Source organism: Lagopus leucura, unplaced genomic scaffold (genome assembly GCF_019238085.1).
Source record: "Lagopus leucura isolate 7727_CA_CO unplaced genomic scaffold, USGS_WTPT01 Super-Scaffold_100018, whole genome shotgun sequence".
In the NCBI taxonomy this organism is placed as follows: Eukaryota; Metazoa; Chordata; class Aves; order Galliformes; family Phasianidae; genus Lagopus; species Lagopus leucura.
In genome coordinates this window covers 9,576,080-9,601,710 of record NW_024962272.1, presented here as the reverse complement: position 1 = coordinate 9,601,710, position 25,631 = coordinate 9,576,080, and the positions used below count along the sequence as shown (strand labels likewise).

Genomic DNA, 25,631 nt, shown 5'->3' with positions numbered 1-25,631 from the left:
AGAAAGTAAAGTACTAGAGCTGCAAGTTAATTTTAAAATAATGGTTTTAGTTGCCTATAAATTTCATCCTTCTTGAAAAGAATGAACATGTAAGTTTGCTTTTCTTAGCCCTTTAAATTAGGAAGGTGTGGTTGTCTTGTGAGGCTTTCCGCAGTGGCATTTCCTGTGAATGTATATCCTTGCCTTCACTTGTCAATGTATTGATGTATTTTCTATGGCTTTTTCCTCTGCTGAAGTCCTTTTTTTTTTCTTTCTTTCTTTTTTTTTTTTTTTTTTTATTTCAGGTTACAGTATGCTCTTTCAGCAGATTAAAGTGTGTTTAAATGCCCTTGAGTGTTGAGGCAGTCCAAGCCTCTGCCAGATCTGCAGATGCACCTAACCTTACCAGCATGCAAATGCTTTCACTTTTCTTATCTAAATAATACTCAAAGAAACCTTCCAGTTGATCACTGCTCATTCTGTGAGATGCAAAAATTACTGACAGATTTTTTTCAAGGCATTATTTCCTAGCTATATATAGTTGTCCTTACTTAATTATTGAAAAAAATCCTTACTGAATTCTTGTCACCTCTAAGAATATAAGGAATACTGTGAGAAAGCTAAATTTTCTTAATTTTACTGAATTGAGCAGTACTCAGGTTTTTTATTCTCTTGTTGTTGTGGATCATAAAATCATAAGATCATTGAATCATAGAATAGCTTGGATAAGAAGAGACCTTGAAGATCTAGAAGTTCCAGCTCCCTGCTGTGGACAGGGTTGCTAACCCCCAGATCAGGCTGTTGAGAGACCCATCCAACCCGGACTTGAACATCTCCAGGGATGGGCATTCACAGCTTCTCTGGGCAGCTTATGCCAGTGCCTCATCACTCTCTGAGTGAAAAAATTCCCAATTACATTTAATATAAATCTCCCCTCTTCTATTTTAAAAGCATTCCCACGTGCCCTGTAACTATCTGCCCAGGTAAAAAGTTGATCTCCTTCCTGACTATAAATTCTCTTTAAGTACTGTAATGCTGCAGTGAGGTCTCCCTCAAGCCTTCTCTTCTTCAAGCTGACCAAGCCCAACTCCCTCAGCCCTTCTTCATATGAGAGTTATTCCACCCCTTTGATCATCCTTCTGGACTCCTGTGTACTTGCTACAACAGCTCTGTATCCTTCTTGTACTAAGGGCTCGAGACCTGGATGCAGTACTCCAGATGGAGCCTCACTAGGGCAGTGAGGGAGAGGATGTCCTCCCTGTCCCTGCTGGCCACATCTCTTTCTGTCCCAGGATACTGTTGTCCTTCTGGGCTGCAAGCACACTCTGCACGCTCAATTCTAGCTTTTCGTTCACCAGATTTCCTAAGTCCTTTTTAGCAGTCCTTTTAGATCTAAATGAGTTGTTTTTTTCAGACTGTAATTGTGTCTGCCCCAGCTGAAGCACCTTGCACTTAAAATTGTTGAGCCTCATTAGGTTTACATGGGCCCACTTTTCAAGTTTGTCCAGGTTCCTTTTGATGGCATCCCTTCTTTCTGTCCTATCAGCTACACTCCTGAGGTTGGTGTGCAAGCCACAATCCCCACTGGCCTGTAACATCCTCAGTTCCTTCATCAGTTATTTGATAAGCTTTCAGGATTTTTCCGTTCACTGATCTTTTATAAATATGCATAAACAAAAAAAAAAAAAAAATGAAAAACAATTTTTCATTTCCCTTCTCAACAGCTTTTCATCTAGCTACTTTTCTCTGCCTTAAAAGTTTTATTTTGTTTCTTTGAAAATCCCTACTGGGCAGTTTTAGGTACTGTAATTTAATGCCATTTGTGTGTGGGAAGAAGCAGCTCAGAAATACTGCTGAAGTATGTATTGCCAAAGGAAAAGAACCTTGATCTTGGCAAAAGAGCTGGTGCAATATAGAAAATAAATAGCAGTAATATAAAGTTAAGCAGACAAGTTAACTACTGCTGAAGAATGTTTAAATGAGTTCACAGTTTCAAAATATTTCAACCCTTACAATTGAAAAATAAGGAGTTTTTTGTTTTTTTTTTTTTTGTTTTTTTTTTTTTTTAAAAAAGAATTATTTCCAGTTAATCTTACCCGGTTTGGCACAACTTACTGATTTCTGCAGTGTGTGCTAGTTACCACCAGAGGGGAATGTACACAAGCAGTTGTGCTTCTGTTACTTGGCTTAGGTCTACCTTTTCAGCCAAGTATAAGCACTCAAATGTCTCAGCTGGGGACTGTTAGGAGAAATATGAAAATCTTAAAATTTATTGATCTACTTAGGAAAATAATAATCTGGAAAGTTAAAATGAGTTTTTCCTCTGATAGAACTCATAATGACTTTAAACAGGATTTCATTTACTGAAAAACACCACAAAATGCAAGTTCAGAATAAAGAGAACTTATTAAATGTAACTTTCCTGCAGAGAAAATGTTTCCAAAATGGGTAAATATGATGCAAAATATTTTGCTACAGAAACCTGTGCATATTACTTCAAAGAACAAAGTTTCCCAAGAACAGCCCTACAAAACCATCAAGAAAATTTGTCACGCAAATCATATTTCTTTGGCCTTTGGAATAACGATAAATGAAAACTTTAACTCGCAGTTTTTAGCTATTAAAAAGTCTTCAACTCATCAGTGAAAACTTCACTCAGCACACTATGACAAGTGAGGCTACTAATATACTGGAAGAACTAATTAAATTACAAATAACAAAGTTGTCTGTCCTTAAGGGAAGAGTTTAGTGGCAATCAGAAAGAATTGCCAGCTCAGACATATCGTATATCCTTACCCAAATGCAAGTCTTGTGTAAGGACAAAGCTCATGGCGCACCGTGATCTGCTTTGTTGGGTTTTGCCTTCCTCATGACCCCTAAAGGCTACCATTATGTACTTGTGAGTTCTACAAGATCTCCATTAATTTTCTTCTTACGTTTGTGAACAAAACTTTTAAATGTAGAAGCTGTAAGTCTGTGATGTAGAATTGCTAACCATCCATACTCTAAAAATGGAATATAGACCCTGAAAAAACACTATATTCTATTATTACCCTTGTTCTGCTCTACTCTTTTTTTTTTTTTTTTTTTTTTTTTTTTTTTTTTAAGGCCAAAATGTATGACCTTTTCAGATCTACTGAGCTGTTTTTATCCTTATGCTAATATTCCTTTTTGGGTTTTCAACCCAAAACATCTTCTATTTAAAAATACTCAAGCCAGAATTTGACTAAATGTCACATTGATTCTTGTCTCTTTGTCAGAATCAGTAACAACTTTGACATATGCAGCTCAACCTCCCCAGTTAAATAAAGGCATGCCATGCCTTTATTTGAGCTAAGCCTCACTGCAGCTCTGCAGCTACCAAGTACTCTGCCTATTCAGTCTGTTTGAGGGCTTATCAAATTCAAAGATTGAGGTTTTGTCTTGGTTTGGTTGAGGTAATTTTCTTCATAGTAGCTCCCATAATGCCATGTTTTGGATTTGTGATGAAAACTGTAGTTCATTTAGTTGCTGAAGAGCAGTGTTTTTGCAGTGCCAAGGAGTCTTCTATTTCACACAGTGCTGTGCCAGGCTGGGTAGGGCAGCTGACTCAACTCTCCAAAAGAGAAACTCTCAATTTCTCGCTATGTTCAGCAACAAAAGCCAGGGTTGAGTTGGCTGTCGGGTCTTCCATTACTCAAGGGTTGTCTGTGCATCGGTCATCTTGTGGTGAACAATTGTGTTGTTTATCAATTGCTTTTTTTCCCCCTTGTTGAGTTTTTCTTTTATTCCCATTTCCTTTTCTTCTTCTGTTCTTTCTTTTTCTTATTACAGTCCATTTATCTCTACCCATGTCTCATTTTAGCTTTCTGATCTTCTCCTCTACCAACTGTGAGGGATGAGCGAGTGGCTGTGTGGGGCTCAGCTGCTTGTGTTAAACTACAACAGTTTTCTTTCCTCATTTGAGCTTGTGAATGAGACATAAATGAGACAATGGCAGAGTTTCTTTAAACCTAATGCTGTAAGATTTTACCTCTGATCTCCAAACAGAATTAATGAAAAAAACCTCTATCATCTCATTTAAGACAAGGAATCCATATTTCTCTTTCATTTTACTTAAGTATTTTTTTTAACTGTCTCCCCCAGTTTTTCTATTTGATTTGAGTGAAAGATTAAATGAGTTCTCAAAAGTATTCAGGGTGAAAAATTTAGGTCTTTGGGGAAACAAGTGTGATCATCTTCACATGCTTACTGCTTGTTGTGGAAAATGAAAGTCTTACTAAAAATAAACTTCGACACAAAAAAGCCCTCCAAAATCTCAAGGCATATGAGCTGAGAAATGGCCATATCTTAAAAGATTTAGCTTTGAATGTAATGGCATTTGAAACAGCTTATGGTCCATGCTTTAATTTGTCTTAAGTCATAACTGCAGTACAACAGTTCTTGCTTGTATATACTCATGTTCTCTGCTGTCCGTCTTGCTCTCTCTATCCACTCATAATGGACAATGGACTTAATAAGTAATGCAAGCAATAAGTATTCAGGCAGATAATAACTGGCTTATTTTCTCTAGTTTCAGATTCTTTTATTCATGATTTTCTCTAAACAAAAGGGAGGCCTAACAAAAAATTTTTACTTCGAAGTTGCTATCAAAATTGCTGCTGGTACACATTTCTAGTTCTGGTTCACAATGGTTCACACTTCCTTAGCTTATAGCTTAAAAGACAGAGTTCTATGAAGAAGAGTACTTTTGCAAGTTATTTCACTGTTGGATCATGGCACGGTTCTGGAAGGGAAGAATACATAAAGAAACATGCGCACGTATTTTTGCACTGTGTAGTGGGATGTGATTTGAATATAATCCAGCTGAGATGCTACCTAGTTTGTCAGGTTTTATTCTGTACATGGAACTGGCTTAGCAAAATTGATACGATCAGGGAAAAAAGACAAAAAACAGGTTACATATCTCTTTGAGGTAATTACAATTGCATACATACATAAAACATAATGAAAACAATATATTTCTGTAATAACATACTAGACCTATCCCATTTCAAAGACTTATATGAACTGTAAATCTAAGGGAATTTTAGGAGTGCTGAAAAGTAAATTACAGTCTGCAACAACCATTAATTCTGAGTCTGGTTATCTTTAAACAACCATACCAGTACTTTACAAATAGCTAGAATATGAAATCAACATGCCTCAGAATGTATGGGATAGTGAATCATTTTTATTTGTGTCTCTAGCACCTCAAATTTTCACATCTGGATGATGCTTAAAAAGGCCTCCTAACTCTTTCCATGATGTTCTGATTCTATACACTAAATGTCATAACATTTTCTCATTTGGGTAACTGTGATCTTTTCTTTCCTGCTGCTGATTTCCCTACAGTCTTCTGCTCATCTCATTCCACTTTTTTTCTTTCCTTCTCTGTTCTGAGACCTCTGTATGTATATCTGCATAGCTTCATAGCTGCATTAAGGTGAGACAAAAATAATAATTCTTTTAAAGCCCAAGTTATTGTTTTCTCTCAATCAGAACTCTTCTGGTGCAATGCATTTTTACTGGTTTTGTTTTATTCTGTAATTAGGAAAAGGAAAGTACACAAGATGGATGCAGTTAGTCACTGACTGTTTGTAGGAGATTGCTCTCATTGGGACTGGCATGCAATAGTAAACAGAACCAACTGCTATTTTGCTGCATAATTTATTACAGCATATATAATCTACACGTAAAGAAATATATATTCCATTTTGTGTTTGCATCAAGAACAGATCTCATTACACATCTTTTTTTTTTCCTTTTGTAATTTTCAGAAAAATGTGGTAAATGAATGAATGAATTTTCAAGATGCTGTATTTACAGTATACAGGTAAAATGAAGACCTGATGTACAAAACTTCTAATCTAGTTGAAACAGTGTGTGTTCAGTTGGCGAATCAAGTTTACACTGGTGTATCTCCTGATTTCCAAAGTCATTTTATCATCTGGTACATGAGATAAAATACAGATGTTTTATACTACAAACACAAGCTCAATTTCTTTTGCTTTTTTTTCTCCCTTCTTGCCTGACCCTGTCTTTTTGAAAGCCAGGATACCAGACAAGGTCTGTTTCACTATTTCAGACCTTTATGTGACTTCTTAAAGCTTCTTAATATGAACTGGACTGTTTGCCCAGCAGAATATGCCCTCAAAATAAATATAATTTTAGAAAACTGTTTTTTATAGAATGTTTTGGGTTTTGGAGTTTATGCTCATAAATATTCATAAGATTGACCCATTATTTATCCTTGCTTAAAAAAATATATATAAGTGAAAGCTTACAAGTTGTGGTGGAGGGAAAAGAGTATTTCACATTCACAAAGGTTTTAATCCTTTCTTAGATGGACCAGTCTCTCAGTTGACAAACTCTGTGTTGGTTTCACTGTGGCAGGCTGTGACATGCTGCCCTTCAGTTTATGTTCACCTAAGAGCCAAATAAAGCAGTAGTCTTTGTTTCCAGAACCTCATTTTGTCCCATATGGTAGGTCAACACAGTCACTAAAACCACAGTGAAGCCCACTGAATCCATGTGGCTGGATGAGCCAAAGGAAAATGGATTCATTCTTTGTAAATACAGTTCAAGGTTTAATACCTCAACTTTCTCTTGTAACATTTCTGAAGAAAAAGAGTAAATAGAAGACTAACATGGTAAAAACTGACGTAAACTACTGGATTTGGAAATTTTGGCTGTCTTCCTAGTTGCGTTGTCTTCCTGTGTTGTCTGGAGCAGCGTATGTGCTGAGGATGAGCTTGGTGCAATTTCATTCTTGCTCCCATGACAGGGGCGAGGTTGTTTATTTCATACTTGTCCCCCCACACCCAGGTCAGTCCCCTACAGTGTAAGGACTAATAATCTTCTGGCCTACATTATTTAATTAGATCAGCTCATTGGGTCACTAAAGCTCAGAGGTAGCTCTGCCATGGTGCTGTGCTGGAGTAAATGTATTGAGGAGTAGGAGCATCCAGTGGAAAAAGCACATTTTGATAAACAAGCAGAGAGAGCCAAAATCCAACTCGCAGCGTCAGATTTGCCCACACTGGACTGGTTAACAAACATGGAATTACTTTAACATCCTCTGAAGAACCCACACTGCATGACAAGTTCCCCTTTGAAAGTGAGTTTGACAATGGATGGGATGGAAGAACCCAATATTTTACCAAGATGAAATCACCCTGGAGACAATCAAAGTATCTGTAAAAAAATCCTGAAGAACAAAAATGTAAATTGTGATAAAGTGTTTGGAGATCTATCCCGGGGAAGCAGTGGAAAACTTTGGAAGCTGCCATGAACTGGCAACCATGTGGGGAAAAAAATAATCCTTAGTTCCCATAATCTCCTTTCAAATACACAATGGAAAAGAAGAGGCCCTACAGAAATGTTTAAGAAGATCTGTAGATGGCCTGTTACTCCTATCAGTCTAGAGAAGAGCAGGTAGATTTTAATTTTGCTCATTTTTATGCTTTATAGACTACGGAATATTGTTGAACACTGCAGTGAAAGACAGTGGCTGCTTCATCTATATTTTATTGGTTTTCAGAAATCTTATGACAATTAAAAAAGTCATTGTAACAGATACTGAAACTGTTTTTATTTTTGTATTTGTTTTGTTTTTCTATGCTTTATTTTCTTTTTAAAATTATACAGGTGATTTGAACCCTCCTTTGGGTGTGAATTGTGTTGCAATTTCTATCTAGCAACAATATTGGTGTGTGGAGTATTCATGGAGTGTGGAGCAAGAGTTTCAAATATAAATGACACAGTTGGAAATCTAGATTCAACTGGTATCTTGAATGCATCAGCAAAATAAATGATTGATATAAAAAAATTCAACTATTTATATTTTATTGCTAATCAGCAAATGAAAATATTTTTTTTCAAGAGCCAGATAATCCAACAGTATCTGAGCAAGAAAATTCATAGACTGTTGGTAATGTAATTATCCAGAGTGTAACTTCAGTAAAGATAGGGACGATATCGTTAACATTTCTACTTGAAAAGTACTACTATTTGGAAAAATGATCCAGGGGGGCTCACAGCATCACCAAGTTCATTGTCACTATCTCAGCAGCTACACACCGCTGCTGCTGCCACATACCAGCAAGTCTATTTGAGAAGGGGGAGAACCTCCAGTCAGGTTTCATGGTCCCCTGTCACACTGCAGAGCGGGAATTGTTTGGCTTTAGAACAGTTGCCAATGCTTAAGCCAATACGGCTCAGGGAGAGATGTGTCTTGAAGAAAAGTCTCTAAGCAAGGAAGGAGATACAGGAGGCAAAGTGGAGAAAAACAGTTTCCACAGCACAGTAAGGCTGATGCATAGAGACCTACATCAGGTGCCTGCTCAAAAGAAAAAGGCTAACATTTGACAGTAGAAGTAGGTAACTAATAGATAGACCAAACTACAGATGTTCTTGCCCAGCACAGAGTGGGAAAATAGGGAAAATACTCATCTGGATGAAATACAATGAAATGCATGGAGACCAACTTTCTGCTATTATCTGTCCTTTATAGGTCTCTCTGATGTTTTTCTAATGTCCAGAATCTTTCTTTTTGATACAGCATTTCTTCCTAAATAGGTAATGACTAGAAATGGTCAATATTTTTTCTGAAAATATTTTTGCTATATTTTAATTTTTAATGCAAGAGATCCAAGGAGAGTTATTCTTTGAAGTATTTGAGAAAATAAAGACATAGAAATCAGAAAAAAGTTGTGCTTGATAGAAAAAGAACTTGAAGGGACCATAAATAATCCAGTCTCACACTCTCCTTAATAACCACTCCTGTCAGATGTCTTTTATGCATTATCAAAGACTTCTACTGATGCAAATTACAAATGGTTCTCAGAGAGTCTATTAGTCCATTATTCCATTTGAAAGTGTCTTTTTCCCATATCAAATCTCGTATTTTTTTCTGCATTTTAAGTTCTGTTTGACTGCATGTAAAGAAACCTGATGTGCTCCATTCTTTGTGATTGTGTTTCTCTTGTGACTTTCTCATTCAGACCCAAGACCCTAATTTGTCCCAGTCTTTAACTGTTAATATTTTCTTCTCTGTCGATTTCTGAGCATCTTCACTGTTTCCTGTCTAACTGACCCACTTCTTTATACACTGCACCCCAACTGAGTCTGTTATTCCAGGTGATGCCTCTAACTCTAAGTGAAAAGATTGTATTAGTCACTCTTCTCTTTGTTTACAGTGACCAGCTATGCAGGTATTGAAACTCTAGAGGAAATCCTATTCTGTGTTGGAAGGCATGGTGTGCATACTGTTTAAAAGCACCAATTGCAAGCCTTGCTGTCTAGATTCATTGTACTCACAAGTCAGTGCAGCTTTACATTCTGTGTTCACTCCTTTGGACAACAGTGCATGTGTAATGTGGAGTGCATTTCCTCTTGATTGGGAGAGGAGGAGAAAGAAGAAATGTTGCTGTTAAGTAAACCACAAATATACATTTGGTTCTTTTTTGTTTCCTCCAACTTATATTCACCAATCTGTAGGGAATCAATAGCCAAAGTTCTGGCCTCAAATATAGCCTGAAGGGCTCCCAGGGACTCCCTGATCATCAACCGTTTTCTTTTTTATTTTTTTTAATGGGAGGGGAGAAAAAATAAAAATTTAAACCTTCATATATTTAGATAAAATAACACTCAGTATTTCAGATAAGGCATATTAAAATGTCATGCTATTTGCAAGGAGATGGATTTCTGTTTGTGATGAAAGCAATGTTTTTAGTCAGTATATTTTTTTAAATGATAGTGTGTTGAACTGTAGTTTTACTCAGATTGCACGATGCTGATGTTCTCTTTTTAAAGCTTTTAGTATCTTCAAAGAAAAGATAAAGGGGTCTGTTGCAACTTACCACTCCAGAATTTCCCACTGGGTGGATAATTTCTTGGATTCAGACACTGTCCATGAGAAAGCTGGAAATCTTTTGGGCATGCAGTGCAATTCTCATAGCTGTATCCAACACATGTTGTGCAGCTCTTGTGACAAGGTTCACATTCTCTAGACATGTCATCAATGAAGAAGCCAGCTCCACACTCAGTCACGCATGTGCCACCTGCAGCAGAAACAGAGCCCAGCATTGGGTTGTCAACTGACCCCAGCCAATCAGGACAAGAAGATACCTCATCTAGAGCACATATCTGCCTCCAACAATAAACAGATTAAGACAAACAAGCAATATATATTGAAGTAGTGAACATTTTGGTAGATATAGAAACTAAATTTGGTGAATCCTCAACTCAGTTCAGCTGCTTCTACAAAATTTGAGGAACTTTGAATCACCTGCACTGAAATCAATATGCAGGTGGGCTTTCATCCATATCTTAAATCCTGTATATACACATCTAACACAAATCTTAGTGTGAATCTAAGTTCTGTGATTAAATACAATTTTTTTTTCTCTATTGACTCTATAAAATCTAAATGTAGAATTCCCTAAAATTGTTTGATGTATACATATTTTGAGGATTAGATGAATCTCCAGTTTCTAGTGAATTCAAAGCTTAACTCAGATGAGTCTGATTCAGCTCAGGTGTTTGAATGCTTTTGCAAATCCTTTGAAGTTGTTGCAAGGATAATTTTTCAGTTAAAAGAAAAATAGGCCACTATGCTACTTCATGTTGTGACCACAGTGTTCTGTAAATGTGGTGCATTTTTTAGCTCACTTTTGGGCATGCACAGAAGACAACGCATGAAAACATCATAACCTCAATATTTCCTGACTTTCATATTTGGCACTATGTCTGAACTAGACCTGACTGATTCATATTTTCCTAATAAAGTCATCAGATTCAGAGTCTTGTGTGAATCTGATGTGAAACTTTGTAATTGAACAGAAGTCTTTTGACAGTGTTTAAGAATCATTACTTTAAGTGGACCTTAAAGTCCACAGTAAGGAAATGTTTCTGTGTATGTCTTTCTGTGAGTGGAAAGCCTCTCCTTTCACACAGACTGAATTAAACAGATTTGAGTTGATATGTATGTATATATACATATGCATCATATATATATATGTAATACATATATATATACACATATTAAAAAAAAGGGAAAAAATCCCCACCCCCCAGCATTGGCTATTTGTTGTCAAATATTTGGAGTTGTATCTTTTATGTATATATACATATACATCCCTGGCCTCTACTCTGTGCCATAGGAGAGATCTTTGAACTCACAAAGTTGAATACAGGCTCTTTCACCAAGGAAAACCTCTGATATGCTTTCATGTATATGCCACATATTATTTTGCTTACCTGAGAGATAAAAGCCTTCCTTACAAAAGTCACATTTGTTCTTGTCACAGCTATCACAGTTGCTAGGACACTCTTTACATTGCAGGGAAGTTTCATCACTGTAGGTATTGTCTGGACAGTGTTTATAACAACTCTGTTTATACCTATAACGTAAAGTAAAATTTGAGGTTATTTAGTTTCTTCATTTTCTATGTACAGTAATGGAAGGCTCTATTATCATTCTCATACACAGAAAATATTCCTCTAATGAAGGATTCAGAATGTGTTTGTTGTTATCTCTTCAGCCTTAACAAGTAATTAGCATTTTTAAGTACAAATAATTCAATTTTTTAGAAATGTTTACACAAAAAAATGCATGCATACTTAGAAATTACACATTTCATGGCTATAAAGAATCATAGAATCTTAGAATCATGGAATGTCCTGGGTTGAAAAGGACCACAGTGATCATTGAGTTTCAACATCCCTGCTATATGCAGGATCGCCAACCAGCAGACCAGGCTGCCCAGAGCCACATCCAGCCTGGCCTTGAATGCCTCCAGGGATGGGGCATCCACAGCCTCCTTGGGCAACCTGTTCCAGTGTGTCACCATCCTCTGAGTGAAAAGCTTCCTTCTAATATCTAACCTAAACCTCCCCTGTTTCAGTTTAAAACCATTCCTCCTTGTCCTATCACTGTTCAGCCTGGTAAACAGCCATTCCATCTCTTGTTTATATTTTCCCTTCAAGTAGGGAAGGGAAATGATGTCTCCTGGGAACCTTCTCTTCTCCAAGCTAAACAAGCACAGTTCTCTCAACCTTTCCTCATAGGAGAGGTGCTCCAACCCTCTGATCATCTTAGTTGCCCTCCTCTGGGCCTGCTCCAAGAGCTCCATGTCCTTCCTATACTGGGGGCCCCAGGCTTGGATGCAGTACTCCAGATGGGGCCTCACAAGAGTGGATTAGAGGGGGATTATCACCTCTTTCTCTCACAACCACTGCTTACAGTGAGATTAGATAGCTTTTTCATAGTAGCTTAGACAGCTTTTTCATTTTTTTGTCGTAGTAATGGTTGCAGAGATCTCCTGTATATCTTTTTCAAAAACTGTTGCATACTTGTTTCCTTTCAGTTAAAGTTTCAGTTTCACTACTTTCTCTTTCCTTGCTTAACATTTTTACATTTTTAAGTTCCTGCTTTAGTAACACACATAACACAATAAGCGCACACTAGTTCTACACCCAGAAAAAGTAATTTACTTGTCTACACTTTCTGTTCATTGCTCTTCGTCTATACAAAGATCACATCAATACCTGAGCTGTAGAGTTGTAAATGGTCTTGACTGTGTATGATTGGTTAGTTTTTCAGCATTTCTCAAGCTTTTTTCACAGTTACTGTTCTTGGATAGGCAATACTTGGTAGGAGTGGGACAAGATACATGTCATTTTTGTACTGATTTATGTGATATATGTAGTTAAGCACATATTTTTGCATGGAAGGCTATACTCACATGTAGTAGTTCGGAACACATGTCTTGCAGATTCTTGGGTCATCTGAAATTAAAAATGTGAAATTATGTAAATAAAATCCAGAGTCAATGCTAGAATGCCAAAACTTTGCATTATTTTTATATTAAGATTCCTTATCCTGAAATAACAGTCATATCTTCTTATATCTAGAACATTTTTCTCTCAGGATCCCTGCTTACACTTTTTAGAGATATTGTCTTCCATAATTAATTCCTTGACTGTGTTTTTTTCCAATGATTGGTAACGTTTTTGTCCTCAACACAAAGTACTTAGAAAGTGATGAATAACTGGGAAGTGATTTTCTGAAGTGGAGAACTGTTTCAGGAGTTCAAGCTGGGCAAAACAAATCTTAAAAGGAGAAACTGAAGTATTCAAATCTGTAGTTTCAATATATTTATTTGTTTATTGGCACTTCTAAAAGCAAACTTTTCTGGAAAAAAAAAATGTAAGTAATCATTTAATCTTAAAAAATCTGAACTAGAGAAACACTTTTCTTTATTCTGTGGAAACAAGAAATTTGGGTGAACATTCTCATCAGAAAATTAATTTTTGCCTTCAGAAATTTTGATGAATGAACAAAAAATACTATAAAACTCTTTAAATCTTTTACGATGAATGACATAGCTTTGTGCTTGCATGAAGGGAAGACTGTATTCTATAACCTTTCATTATCTGGTGTTAGCTTCCAATTTCTTTTACCTTACTCAAGTATCCCTAAGGGAACAGAGTGGAAGGAAATGCAACAACCTAGACAAATGTATTTATAAACTCTTCAACCATGAAATACCTATAAATCATTTTTGATATTATTAGTACTCATAGGGCAAAATATTCACTGAATCTCTTTGAGTTGTGTCTCACTTTACACATGCAAACTTATTAGGCAACATGCATTTGGTTTTGTAAGTAGTTCTAGCAATTTATTTATGAGGTGTAAAGTTTTTCACAGAAATGTTTCAGATTTATGACAATATTCTTCTTACTGTTTAGGGCACAATCAGAAACAGTAATCACCAAATCTAGTGTTTCTTGAATTAGATGTTATGTTAAGGCAGGAAATGTCCTTTAAAGATTAAAATATTTTCTATGAAGTCCTCTTTTACCCTTTTACTTCCAGATAAAATACATATTGTTTGTCCAGAGATTCTTTTTGTGGAAAAATATTCTTTTTTTTACAATGCTTACAGAGATATTTGTTTTCCTTTCTCCCCCACCTCCTTGTAGTATGTTCTACTCTTGGGAGCCATGCTTATAATTACTCAGTTAACTGAGTAATCATAAGCAAGAGATCAGTGTAGAGCAAAGTGCATCAGTGTCCTAACTACCTTTTGAAAATTATTCTTGCACATACAGTTCTTATGGTATATTCATGGAAAGAACAGAGTATGTATTAAAGAGACTTTGTTAAAATTCCTGGAATCATTTAGTTTTAGTAACTAACTCCATTAACTTTCTAGCTTTCATGAAGAAATGACTCTCTCCCCTTTTGCCTATGGCAGATTCTGATGACCTTATTCTTTCCTCCTTTACTGTCAGTTTTTGCCCATACTGTTGAGTACATATTGTGACAGATTTCGCCTGTGACTGCAAATTAAGGCACAATGTTCAGGTGTCCTGTGGAAAGAGTTTGGAAAATGTATTATTAAGAGATCTTTAAGCAAAGCCCCTTGTGTTTGGAATCATTGAATCATAGACTGGCTTGATTTGGAAGTGATCTTAAAGATCATTCAGTCCCAACTGCCTTTTGTGGGCAGTGCTGCCACCCATAAGATCAGATTGCCAACCATCCAGTCTGGTATTGAATACCTCCAGGGATGGGTCATCCACAGTTTCTCTGGGCATCCTTTGCCAGTGCCTCACCACTTTGACTGAAAAATTTCCTCCTAACATCTAACCTAAATCTTCCCTTTTTTAGTTTAGGGCCCTTCCCCCTTGTCCTGTCACTATCAGAATATGTAAAAAATCCCCCTCCCATTTACAAGCTCCCTTCAGGTATTGGAAGGCTGCAGTCAGGTCTCCTTGCAGCCTTCTCCATGCTGAATAAGCTCATCTTCCTCAACTTTTCTTCATAGGATATGTGCTCCAGCCTTCTGAACGTCTTCCTGGTCTCCTCTGGACCTGTTCCAAAAGCTCCACATCCTTCTTGAGCTGAGGGCTCCCAGTCTGGATGCAGTACTCCAGGTGGGGTCTCATGAGGGCAGAGCAGATGGGGACAGTCTCCTCCCTCCCTTCTTGCTAGCCACCCCTCATTTGATGCAGCCCAGGAAATAATTTACTTTTTTTAGTCTCAAGTGTATACTGCAAGCTCATATCTGGCTTCTCATCCACCAGAATCCTCAAGTCCTTCTTGGCAGGGCTTCTCTCAAGTGAGTTATTCTCCATTCTGTACATACATAGGTTATCTCAACCAAGGTGCTGTGCCTTTCTTAAAAACTAATTTTAAACTGGTTTAGAATCTAAGAGAAAATATCTATGAATGAATAAAAATAGCTTGTTAAGACTGTAGACTGGGTTCCATGTTTATGAGAGGGCAAAATAACCAAAAAAGTATCACAGATATCTTGGTGTCTAATCACTCACCACCTTCTTGTACTCTGCTGCCCACATACAAATTTAGAAAAAAGTTCTGATGGCAAATATCATATTAGATAGCCAAAGATGTCATGAGAACAGCTTGATGACTGCACTTCATCTGAGAATGAGTTTTTCTTCAAACCCTAGGCTTTGGAGAATATCCAAATTCCTTAATGATTTTGCAATGTGAAAACTTCATAAAATTATGTGTAGTAAAACTAAAATGATGAAAATTTTATCTCATTTAAGTTTACTGTAGAAATAGAATAGATTTTCTGTTGAATTTTGTGATCACAAAATAAAGGGGACTCTGAATTTCCTAGTTTGTTTCTGGTTCAATTACCTTGTAACTCACAAACATCATGTATGGTAGGCTCTTCAGAGGGAGAAGTGGCACTCACCGAGTGCTATTGCCAGTGTAAAATGTGGCAGGTATCAGGAATTTGTTTGCTTACTGCTGCTGACAGCTCTGTATAAAGTTATACATGCATCTCTTTTCTGATTCCAACACGTAGTCAGGAGCTAAATCTGACTGAAAAACTTTTAGTTTCTGATTTATTATTCAATAACATTTTAAAACAGAGGTTGATTGCAGGGGGCATACATCTGGCTTTCTGATTATAAACTGTGATCCTTCTGAAAATACATAGGCTTTAAGAAATATTTTTTCTCTGTCATTCATACTGCAATTGAGGTTACAGTGTCAGGGGACTCCTATTCTTGCTGTGTCTCTCTTAATATCTCTCTTACCTATGTAAAGACCATCCTAGAATTTAATTAGGTTTATATGATGTCATTGGGATTGGCCTAAGGCCATCTGCGAATTTGTCTACTGTATTATTTATCATCCCTTGTTGTTTTTTCTCTTATAGACATATCCTTTAAATGGAAGCTTTTATGTTTGATCTTGGTTTGTTAACTGTTAGGGAATAATGAACACAGCTTAGAAGGGAATGTAAGGAAGTAAACTGCCTGATAGCAAGATAGCAATCTTGGAAACAAATTTCAAGAGCAAATATAGGGAACTTTCAGGTTATTTCCATGTGGTTCTTCAACAGTGGCTCCTTTAAAATCTGCCAGTTTAAAATCTGCTAGTCAGTTCTTGGACTAGCAGTGATAAGTGCTTACTGGGGCTGAAGTCAGTGTGTTGATCCTATATTCACTCAGAACTCACTTGTTCATGAAATGAATAAGTGTCTGTGACAAGAAGTGGGCTGTTTACTATGTTAGGCTCCAAAAGACTTCTTGCCACGAGAACTGCTAATATTTTATCTATGCTTAATAGTTCTCATTTGCATTGATTTTCACTGCATTAGTCTGAGCAACTCTTAGAAGAAAGAAGTGATCTCAATAGCACTAGAAACAGAATTCAATCTCTTTTAAAATGAATGGCCTTCGATTCAACAAAACTGCTTGGTGACTTTCTGCTTTTATTACAGTTTCTTAGATAAGGAAAGACCATCTGGAGTTCATACAGAAAGTAATTTGATTCCTTTTCTTTTCTGTAAGAAAGTGATAGCCCTGTTCCCTTCTCTGCATCCCACCCTTCTCCAGTGCAATACATTTGAATGTGCAAAGTTTAAATACTGGTTAAAAATAAAGATTCTTGCTTTCTGTTGAAAGGAGTTAGTACTGTGTGCTTTTTACCTTCTCTATGAGGGAGTACGGGCATTTTAACATTACAAGCCAGGCATTGTGCTAGAAGGATGTTTCACTTTGAATATATGGAGGAACACTACAGGTGATTGCTGCTGTATTACCTCAGAGGCTTAGTGAAATATTTACTACATAATCCATCCTAAAAATGAGCTCCAGAGCATTTTGAAAATCCCTGACTCTGTTTCACTGTATCTGAGTATTCACAACATTTAGACAGATGCAAATTTTGGAAACTTTACATAGCTAGCCTATTGTACTTTAGAGTAGCCCTTACCCAAAGTATCTCATATAATTAGACCCAGATCTCTCAAGGACTGGTATGTTTGCTTAACTTTATCAAATATATGCAATAAAGCTGAGAGTTGAAGCTAAGTGCATTGGTACATTTAACAGAATCTGTGTTTAGACTGTAACTTTTATTTTTCTCCCTTAATCATTTTTAATTTTTTTTTTTAATATTAAATTTCTTGAAGTATTTATTGGATCAACCATGAGCCTAACATACAGACAATACACTCAACTACTTTTGCTCTCAGGAAAATTTGAGGATATTACGTGTATGGAACTTAATGTCTGGTTTAATTTTCTTTTCCAGATTAATTAAATATAATGACCGCAAATGATTTTACATTACAATGCAGTTTTCCTTTAAGGGCCAGTCTGCAGTAATTGTTTGATTTCAACAGTTATTGTTAGATTTTATTTGCCTTTTACATTCCTATGAACAATAATTTAAAATAATGTAAAAAAACCCTAAGCCTATAAGTAGTAATACATCACCAAGTGTTATTATATATTTTAACTACCTTTAGACCATTCTTGTTTTAGTTTTATGGTTACTCAATTAAAATAACTGAAATGTACAGTCCAGCCACAGTGGGATTTCAACTAGACATGGGCCCAGATGAAATTTTTTATTTCATCAAACCTTGAAAATGAAGGAGATTTCATCTGTTCTGGAGCCCAGAACTGTGGTTTGAATCTTTCAATTTATGTGAAAAGCTATTTGTTGACCTATTTCTTTCTTTCTGTTTTTGTTTTTTTCTTTTTATCTATAGGGTTTTTGTCAGGAATTCTGCTTTGTCTTCTCAATTCTAACCTGTTTTTGACAAGTTATATCACCAAGAGGGAGGAAGAAGATAATGGGTATTTTAACCAAGGAAAAACTGAATTCTTATGTCAGTTAGATTTAAAGGGGTGAAAAGTAGTTTCTTAGGCCAGAAAACATAACTGTGATTTAATAAATTAAAAATACATTCATTCTTAAAACAAAAAGGAAAACCTAAAAAAAAAAAAAAAAAACAAACACAAAAACCCAAAATACTTTTACTAGACTTTCCTCTATTTTTGGTAAATTTTTGTTTTAATTTAAAGCTACTTTTAATTGGTATCCAAATGAAGAAAAACAAAAGCAGATCGTCCTGAGTAACTAGCTGTAAAGCTGATTAAATGAAATAGTCACACAGCTCTAATCTCAATTATCTTACTGTAAAAGAGAAATATTTGCTTTTACTGTATTTCACTGACAAATCGAAGGAAAAGAGGCATATCTTCCTGTCCAAAAGAAAATTTTAATATGTTGTAGTTAAAAGTAGGAATGACCTCCAGATAAAATGAAGTGAAACCAAATATCAGCATTATAACACGGATTCCACAAAACAGCTCCATGGTTCATATGACTGAGTTAAAATGTTGATAAATATGTCAACATTTGTACATATGTTTGTTGATACACGCATAATGTTTTGGAAGAAATTTCCAAGAATAGCTTAAGCAACTGAAAATATTTTTAAAAAAATTGTATGTGTGGTTGCAGTGCCCTACTTCTCCACTAAATGTTGTGGATCAATACTGTTGTGAGACTTACACCTCAAGTGAATGTCCAAATTGTGATACCAGAGATGTTATTTTTTACATAGCTTCAGAGAAGAACTAGTGTTTTATTCTCACTCTTAATAAAATAAAACATAAGTGGATTTCAACAGAAATGAAATTTGAACATCAACAATAGTACTATCTAACAGTTAAGTGAGGATGTTCAGTGTAGCTGTTTAGAGATTAGTCTGTTGTTCAGCTGATGTGTTATCTTTTGTTGTTATTCTATTGGCTGTTTTCTCCACCTGCGATGTGATGATTGCAAGCAGTATGAAAGCTTTGTGTTAAAGGCCACGAACCAAAAAAGTGAACATCCTGTGCATTGAGCAGCATTGTCAGAACTGACTGAGATGGTCACTAATCTTTAAATAGTTTCTTACTGGGGAGGTAATTCCTCTGGGTGAGTAGCATTACCCAAAGAGTGCTCTGCTACCAGTAGAAAAGCCAGACATCCTAAGTTTGCAAAATGGACATCAATACAAATTAGTTTTGGTATTGATTTGAACATCTGAATGCCACAGACCCCCTATTAACAAGAAAAATAGTACTCAGGCTATAATCATGTGGGTAACATCTCATTGTGAGGATAATCAAAGATTTGCTTTGCTCCAGTGAATAAATTGTTCCCTAAATAGAATTCCTAACTTGAAAGATCAGAACACAGAGCTTTAGCCCTGTGCAAACCCAAATAATTGAAACAAGAACATATTAAAGTGAATTTGCTTAAATTATTTGATTTTATTTATTTTAATTTCAATTTAACTCAAGGAATTGGAGGGGGGAGGGGAGAGAAATTTGCCAGCAAACAAGACAATGATTCACAGAATTATGGATTCACAGAATTGTAGGGGTTGGAAAGGACCTCTAGAGATCATTAAGTCCAACTCCCAAAGCAAGCTCCCTTCAGCAGGCTGTGCAGGTAGGCATCCAGAGAAGGACCCTGCATAATGTCTCTGGGCAGCCCATTCCAGTGCTCCATCACTCTTACTGTGAAGAAGTTCTTTCACATTTGGTGTGGAACCTCCTATACTTCGGTTTATGGCCATTTCCCCTTGTCCTATACCCACTGGAAAGAGGTTGTCCTCTTTTTGTCTCCTACATATAAGCTATTTATTAACGTTAGTTAGATCACCTCTCAGTCTTCTTTTCTCATGGTTGAACAGACCCATTTCACTCAGCCTTTCCTCACAGGGAAGATGCTCCAGGACCTTTATCATCTTTGTGGCTCTGCTGGACTCTTCCCAGGAGATCCCTGTCTTTTTTGTACCACAGACCCCAGACCTGAATACAGTACTCCAAGTGAGGCCTGATCTAGAAGGGGAGGATCACCTCCTGTGACCTGCTGGCCACGCTCCTTTTAATGCACTCCAGGATCCCATTGGCCTTCTTGGCAACCAGGGCACACTGATGGTTCATGGCCAACCTTTCTTCCACCAGGACCTCCAGCTCCCTCTCTGCAGAGCTCCTTTTCAGCAGATCGTCCCCCAGCCTGTATTGATACAGGCAATTATTCCTTCCCAGGTGCAAGACTCTACACTTGCTTTTGTGGAACTTCATCCGGTTTCTTACAGCCCAGAATTTGTACTACTGCCCTGACTGTACTACTCATAGGGGCATCTGTGCAATTTCAGCAGATTGTATGCCCATACTTGTAAAAGTCATAGCTCAATCTTATATATGGATTTTTTCCACTGATCCCCAAGTCTGGATTTTGCAAAAGACATTTCCTTTCTCAGATAAATAAGATTTTCAAAGACATATGTATATACATCTTATACCTTCAGGGTGCAAATGAACCTTCTGCCTGTAGATGGGAAAGACAAATTTCTAATGTGATTTTCTGCCTTTTCTGAAATGTCAATACTGATAATCAAAGAAGTGTTCAAAATATTGTTGGGCATTCTTTTTGTACAGATTGCATATTCTCACACCAGAAGTCTGTGGAAATGAGTCCTATTATCTGCAAATCTAAAACCCATCCTGCAAGATTGACCTCTTGAGGAAGATTTACTCTTGGACAAAAAAGAAATCTTTATCATAATTTTCTCTGGTATTCTGAAAGCTGGTCTCCAGTCATCATTAGGGAAGATTTGAAGAAATGAAGTTTTCCTGTGTGCCACTTATGTTTCTATGGGAACCAAACTATTATTAATCATGGACACAGCTGCCAGAACCCCAGTCTGTACATGTGAACTTGAATCTATTCACAATGCTACACTTGAGCTATCTCATATATTCTTTAAATTTTCTCCAGTTATCGTTTTTCTCTCAAATGCTACCTTAAAGTCCATATTTTTTCTCCCACCTTGAAATGTATTTTTATGGATCTTGTGGAATAATTTACTCAGTTTCACTTCCTGCCTTTATGGCTGTATGTTTGTTACCTTGTACCCCAGACTAAACAAAGTAGTTTGGTTCTGGAAGACCTTTGAGAGTTGCTGAGGCTTTATCTTGCTAAACTGGAGCCTAAATGCCTACTTTGAGGACTTTTAATCTCAGGGTTCTTGTGGTTTCACAAGCTTCAGTGTTAATATTTTTTTGTAAGATATCTTGAAAAGAGAAAAGCATGATGACTATTCTGAAAATCTTTATCTGCACCACTCTATGCCCACACTAAGGAGCATTTTATTCTCAGTGTTAGCCTTTGAAAACAATCCTGCTGTAAATGTTGCAGGAGCCATGTTGTGCTGTTCTCTGCAAAAACCTGGACAGATCAGAAGGAATGGAATACATGGTATTTTATTACACAGAGATGAGGTAATCTCTGGGAAACCTTGAGAAGCATTCATATTGTAACATGTCATACTTTCAAATGTCTGGTGAGTTGAGTGGAATTGAATCAGACAGAAGCTGAACAGGAATTGGATCGGGAATATGTCACCCTATGGGAGGGCACTGTCAGAAATGCAAACAAATTGAGACAAAGCTTGAATTTCAAAGTCTCCGTTGAGAGGAAGAATTATCATAGAATCACAGAATCAAAGAACCATAAAATGCTTTGGGTTGGAAGGGACCCCAAGGATCATCAAGTTCTAATTCCCCTGCCCCAGACAGAACCACCAACCTCCAGTTCTGTACAAGACCAGGCTGCCCAGGGCCCCATCCAACATGGTCTTGAGCACCTTAGGGACAGAGCATCCACAACCTGCCACGAATTTATGAGTGATATTGTTGAGCTTTGTGTGTTGAAAATATTTATCTCCACAATGAACTAGATGCTCATACTTAGCATTGTTACTTGTGTGTCTGTTTCTGCTTTTGAAGTGTACATACGCAAGTCAGTAGATATTTCATATCAAGGAAGTTTGTCACTTGTCTTCATAGGTATTTGTACTGCGTGTCTGCATGCTGTGCAGATGCAAAAAGGTAAGTAGAATTCAAATGATTAGAAAGAGATCTGAAAGAAGTTGAGAAAACACTTTGTTCCATACACTGTATTTTAGGCACAGCTAATAAGGCTTTTATGCTCTCTTTTTATGCTTCTTTTTTTAACAGGGCTTTTATGCTCTTCTACTGTGTTGTCTTTGCAATTCTCTTAAAATATTTATATGAAATGGCTTAGTAATCTGCAGTTTTAAGTTAGTGATATTCTCTTGTCCTGAATGGGCCTATTGGTGACTGTTTTTTAAAAAGGTAGAGCTGACTCTGAAAAAATTCCAAACACTCATTAAGTTTTAAGAGTCTGAAGAAGGTATTGGCAACATTCTGAAGTGATCTAAAGCTTGGAGTGGGAATAACTGTGCTGAAGGGTGGAGTGCAGCTGCTGCAGCAGCACGTTGTGAGCCCTACTTAATCATATTGTCTCAGATGAACTTTCTCTTTCAAATGATGACTCTGTTGAGGAAACTGGATGTAATTTTTGAGAACTCAAGGTGGTTTCTGGTGCCCATCAGAAGACAAGTCGTTCATATTTAATCATGGCCTGATGATCCTGTCAGATGAAGACGCAGTTCCTTTGGATCTATCTGAATGAGGGGGAGCAATAACTCACTACAGGTCTAGACAGTAGGCTCAGAGTCCCCCCTGATTGGGATATAAAATTGATACCCAAGCCATAAGCATCATAATATTAGAATGTATTCAGCACACTTTCTGAGGCTCATTTTTCATGTACTCACTTGCGAAGCAGTAGGAATGTATTTGAATGCAGATGACACAAATTTAGGTTAAAACACAATAAAGTCACCTTAAAACTTCATTTGTTGTTAGTGTCTTAGTGTCTTACTTCCAATTACAATGCATGTACAAAAGCCTGCATTTCAAATCTCATGGGATGTGGTCTGCATGTTAGTTCAGTTAGCATGGCAGAAAGTATGGTGAGATGCTTTCAGGAAAATGTGGACAGAAGAAGGGAACCCTACTGTGCACAGCCACTGCTTTGGCAGTTGCTTTGTGCATACAAAGCCATAGGTCCTTACAAAGTTAGTGCAGTTTAAGGCAATTTTCTAGTAACGTACTTTTCCAGGACTTGACAGTGTCTGTAGGAAGAATGGTGTCTGCCACAGAATCAGGCAGTTTCTTCCCACCCAACTCGCCAGCCTGTCCAGGTCTCACTGAATGGCAGTAGAGCCTTCTGCTGTGTCAGCCACACTTCCTGGAGTTCATCACCAGCAAACTTATTGAGGTTGCATTCTATTCCTTCATCCAAGTCAATCCAGATAATTGGTGAAAATAGATATTGAACAAGACCAGACCCAACTGTATCAGGAATGGTGTCATGAGCAGGACTAGGGAAATCATTCTGCCCCTGTACTAGGCATTGATGAGGCCCCACCTTGAGTACTGTGTTCATTTCTAGGCACCTCAGTACAGACAGGACATTGAGGTACTGGAGCCAGTCCAAAGAAGGGCAACCAGTCTTGTGAAGGGCGTGGAGAATATGCCCTACGAGGAGCGATTGAAGAAACTGGGGGGCTGTCTGGGGAAAAGGAGGCTGAGGGGAGACCTTACTGCTCTCTTCCAACACTTGAAAGGTGATTGCAGAAAGAGCAGGGCTGGTCTCAGAGGTGACAGGTGCCTGGATAAGGTAAATGGCCTTGTGTTGCTCCAGAGGAGGTTCAGGTTGGATACCAGGAAAACTTCTTTACAGAAAGGGTTGATAAGCACTGGAATAGACTCTCCACAGAGGTGGTTGAGTCACCATCTCTGAATGTGTTTAAAAACTTTTTGGATGTAGTGTTCAGGTGGGTTGTTAGAGCTAGGGTAATATGGTTAGGTCATGGTTGGACTCGATGATCTTTAATGTCTTTTCCAACTGAGCACTTTTATGATTCTGTGTCTCCTGGGGATCACCACTAGTTACAGGCTTCTAAAAACTCTCTGTTGATAATCACAAAGCACTGAGCTCTGACAAACAGCCGGCCCAGTTCTCAGTTCACCTCACTGTTCATCCACCCATCCTACACTTCCTAAGCTTACCTACAAAGATGTTATGAGAGACATTGTAAAAAGCCTTGGTGAAGTCAAGGTTAGCAGAACTTACTGCTCCTCCTTGTCTATCCATCTGGTCAAGACCTCATGTAGGCAATTAGATTGGTCAAGCATGATTTCCCCTTGGTGAATCCATGTTGACCAATCCTGATATCCCTCTTTTCATCCATTGCTTTGAGATGACATCCAGAGTAAGCTCTTTCATCACCTTTCCGGGGACAGAGGTGAGGCTGAACAGCCTGTAGTTTCCCAGATCCTCCTTCTTGCCCTATTTGAAGATTAGAGTGACACTGGCTTTCCTCCAGTCCTCAGGAATTTCTCCCATTTTCCAAGATCCTTTAAAGATTCTTTATCTCCTAAAGATTTGAGTAGCCCCCAAATTAATGAAGTGAATTAGAGAGAGAAGTATCCTCCAAAGAAAACATGAGAAAACATAATCTATGTAAAGCAACAAAGACTATACCTGTCCTAGAGTTTGTCACTCTAAATGTCCCTTAGACCTGCAGTCTTAGTCTAGTATAGCTCTGAAAACAAACAAACAAAAAAAACAAAACAAAAACAAACAAAAAAAACCCCACAAAACCCAAAAACCACCAACAAACAAACTTGGAGGAAAATAAATAGTTTTTACATTGTTTTCTGAGGATCTGAGACAATATTATAGATACTGTTTATCTTCTCCAGCATCTTTAATGCTGGTGAGCTTGACTAGCAGTGTAACTTAAATGGTAAGTTTCGCATACTTCTGTGAAATATATGGCACAGGATATAAAGTATTAAAGTGATCTAGAAGTATAGTACCTATGTCTTTATCTATCCATAGGGTTGCTATTGATCAAGGCTTCTCATACTACACATCTCCATTGTTTGCTCTGTCTGCAAAAGTTATCAGCATGATAAAACAGAGTAGATCTTACTCAGCTGTTAGTACAAAGCTGGACAATTGCCCAAAAATGATAGGCACTGTTGAAAATGAAGGCAGTGATTCAATCTTTTTTTCTGGTGCTACATGAAAAAAAAAAGAAAAAAAAAGGCCAAAAATTAATTGTCATTTGGCCTACTGAAGGCAGCTCAGTTCTGAGACAGCATAGCTATCTCTTCTGGTCTGATATCCCTTTTTTAGTTCATACAGTTTCTGTAAGTGATCCTATGCTTACAACATACATAAAAGGATCTCAATTAATTAAATTGACATGCATTTGTATATGAAAAACTAATCTTCAATGTGTAAACTATATAATTTTGATTCCAAATGTGTGTGTGATTATTATATTTTTCCTTTTCCTTCCTTCCTTCCTTCCTTCCTTCCTTCCTTCCTTCCTTCCTTC

The 25,631-nt window shown here is 37.2% G+C and overlaps 1 protein-coding gene across 5 annotated transcripts in view; it reads right to left on the bottom strand.

Moving 5' to 3' along the window:
* The window catches only part of PCSK5 (proprotein convertase subtilisin/kexin type 5), a 267,838-nt gene that overhangs the window by 19,515 nt on the left and 222,692 nt on the right, over window positions 1-25,631 (bottom strand). For all 5 annotated transcript variants that reach the window (XM_042877361.1, XM_042877362.1, XM_042877366.1 and 2 more), the window contains 3 exons: window positions 12,747-12,789; window positions 11,260-11,402; window positions 9,861-10,061 (listed from right to left, as the gene is read on the bottom strand). In XM_042877361.1, coding sequence (XP_042733295.1) covers window positions 9,861-10,061; window positions 11,260-11,402; window positions 12,747-12,789 — 387 coding nt within the window. The remainder of the gene's footprint in view (window positions 1-9,860; window positions 10,062-11,259; window positions 11,403-12,746; window positions 12,790-25,631) is intronic.